Source organism: Cryptomeria japonica, chromosome 11 (assembly GCF_030272615.1).
Source record: "Cryptomeria japonica chromosome 11, Sugi_1.0, whole genome shotgun sequence".
Taxonomy (NCBI): domain Eukaryota; kingdom Viridiplantae; phylum Streptophyta; class Pinopsida; order Cupressales; family Cupressaceae; genus Cryptomeria; species Cryptomeria japonica.
Window position 1 is genome coordinate 560835599 of NC_081415.1, and position 2016 is coordinate 560837614.

The 2016-nt window shown below is 41.9% G+C and overlaps 1 protein-coding gene across 1 annotated transcript; it reads right to left on the reverse strand.

The window, feature by feature from the left end:
• Positions 1-792: 792 nt before the first annotated feature.
• LOC131860326 (uncharacterized) lies at positions 793-1254 on the reverse strand. The gene has a single exon (XM_059214727.1). It carries the CDS (start codon positions 1252-1254, stop codon positions 793-795), a length of 462 nt encoding a protein of 153 aa, XP_059070710.1.
• Positions 1255-2016: the final 762 nt, after the last annotated feature.

Here is a 2016-nt window from a genome sequence, read left to right on the forward strand (position 1 = left end):
TATCCTACCAGACCTTAGATGCCTTTGCTTTACCTTGCAGGATAAGCATTTATGCTTTTTCTTTAAATTCCTCTTATCCCACAAACCTTATTTGAATCCGGCTAACACTTAGCCGACTGGGGCCCGCCACATTTTAGATTTCTTTATCCCGCGGCCTGTTGCTGATGACTTTGTAACTCCACGAGATAAAAAAAAATCTTACCATTATTTCTTATCCCGTGCAGTCCTTCTAACTCATGTTTTACTTCGCGGGATAAGGGAAAAACCCTGCCGCTGACTTTCCTTATCCCACGTAGTCAGAACCTGCTAAGGTTGGCATAAAATTTTGCCAACATTTCTCGTGACTCGGAGGGGGTACAATCCTACTTGGCACATTGATCAGTAGCCTTAAGGAGTCCATTAGGCACAAAGTCAAGGCTTGAAACAAAAAATAAATCTTTGCCCCTGCAAAAGTCAAAACTTTGCCATTCTAGAGAATAGCCTATGCACACGCACTTGTTGGAAAGCAAAAGAACATAAACTATAATATTTATAAGGCGGCTGCAACAACAACCCTTAAGAGTATGATTCAAGGTGAATCCCATTCACCACAATGGGGAGATCTTCGCCATTCAACCTGGCTAAATTAAAAGCATTAGCCTCCTTGTAGCCTGTAACCACATAGGGGTCACTCCATATTGCGTCAAATTTTGAGTGTCTCCCAGGTTTCGCTCTATTAGCATCCCATTTTAGGACTAAATCTTTGACCTGGAAGGTCCTCGACTTGGCTCTCTTATCAAAATACCTCTTCACCTATCCCTGATGGGCATTTAAAGCCTGCTTGGCTTTCTCCCTAACCTCTTCAAGCTCTGTAAGTTCTGCATATCTTACCAATAAGGCATCATTCTCTAGGAGCTCCAATTTGTGTGCTAGGTCCAGGGATGGCAAATCAAGGAATACGAGAAGCCTAGCTTCCCTCCCATATACCAGCATGAAAGGTGAGTTTCCCAAAGCTCTCTTGGTATTAATTCGATTGGCCCATAGGGTTATTCCAAACTTGAGGTTCCATGACCTCTGATTATCCTCAAGAGTCCTCTTGATAATTCTAATAAGATTTTTGTTGGAGGACTTAGCCAACTCATTGCCCTGCATATAATAATTTGATGATGTTCTGAGAAACACATCTTGTTGGACTACCCATAGACTAATATGAGATCCCACAAAAGCCTTAGCATTGTCTGATATAATTGTGGAAGGGGCTCCAAATCTGGTCATAATCCCTTTAAGGAATTGAACCACTGAATTCTTGGTTGCATCCTTAAAAGAAACAACCTTTTTCCACCTTGTTAAATAGTCTATGGCAGACAAAGTCCACTTGTGGCCTACACTTGGCATTGGATTGATAGGTCCAATCAAATCAAGCCTCCATTGTGCAAAGGGTTGATCAACTAAAATGGGATTAAGAGGAAGGGCAATTAACCTTTTCTTACCTGCAAAAAGTGCACATTCTTTGCACTATCTAAACCATTTGTGGGCATCATTGAATAGAGAAGGCCAATAATAGCCTACTCTCGTTATTTTTCATGGTTGTGGTCCTTGCTAAGAAATGGCCACCTGAGGGTTCATTATGAAATTCCTCTAGCAGTTTGTCGGTCTGATCTCCATGGATGCACGTCAGCAAGACACCATCCAGGCCCCTTCTGAATAATATACCATCCACTAAGGCATAGGGGATGGACTGCAATCTGAGATGCCTTCTCTTGGTTCTATCAAGGTGAGAAGGATAGCTACCATTCTTTAAGAAGGAAGACATAACTTGTAACCAACCGGTTTGTTCATCTCCCTTGTTATCAACTTGTTCTTCTTCCTGCAGCAAGAGGGGGGTCTCTAACTCTTTCCCAAAAGATGAATTGAACTTCTCATAGAGTCCTCTTCCCCTCACTAACCTAGTAATTTTGATGTCAAGGTCATACTCCATTACCTTAGTGATCCATCCATCTCTCTTCTCACCTATTTCCTTGTTGAGAAGGAAATCCT

Bases quoted from the DNA above. Each gene is read 5' to 3' on its own strand.
- LOC131860326 (XM_059214727.1), bottom strand. From the start codon at position 1,254: ATGACCAGATTTGGAGCCCCTTCCACAATTATATCAGACAATGCTAAG.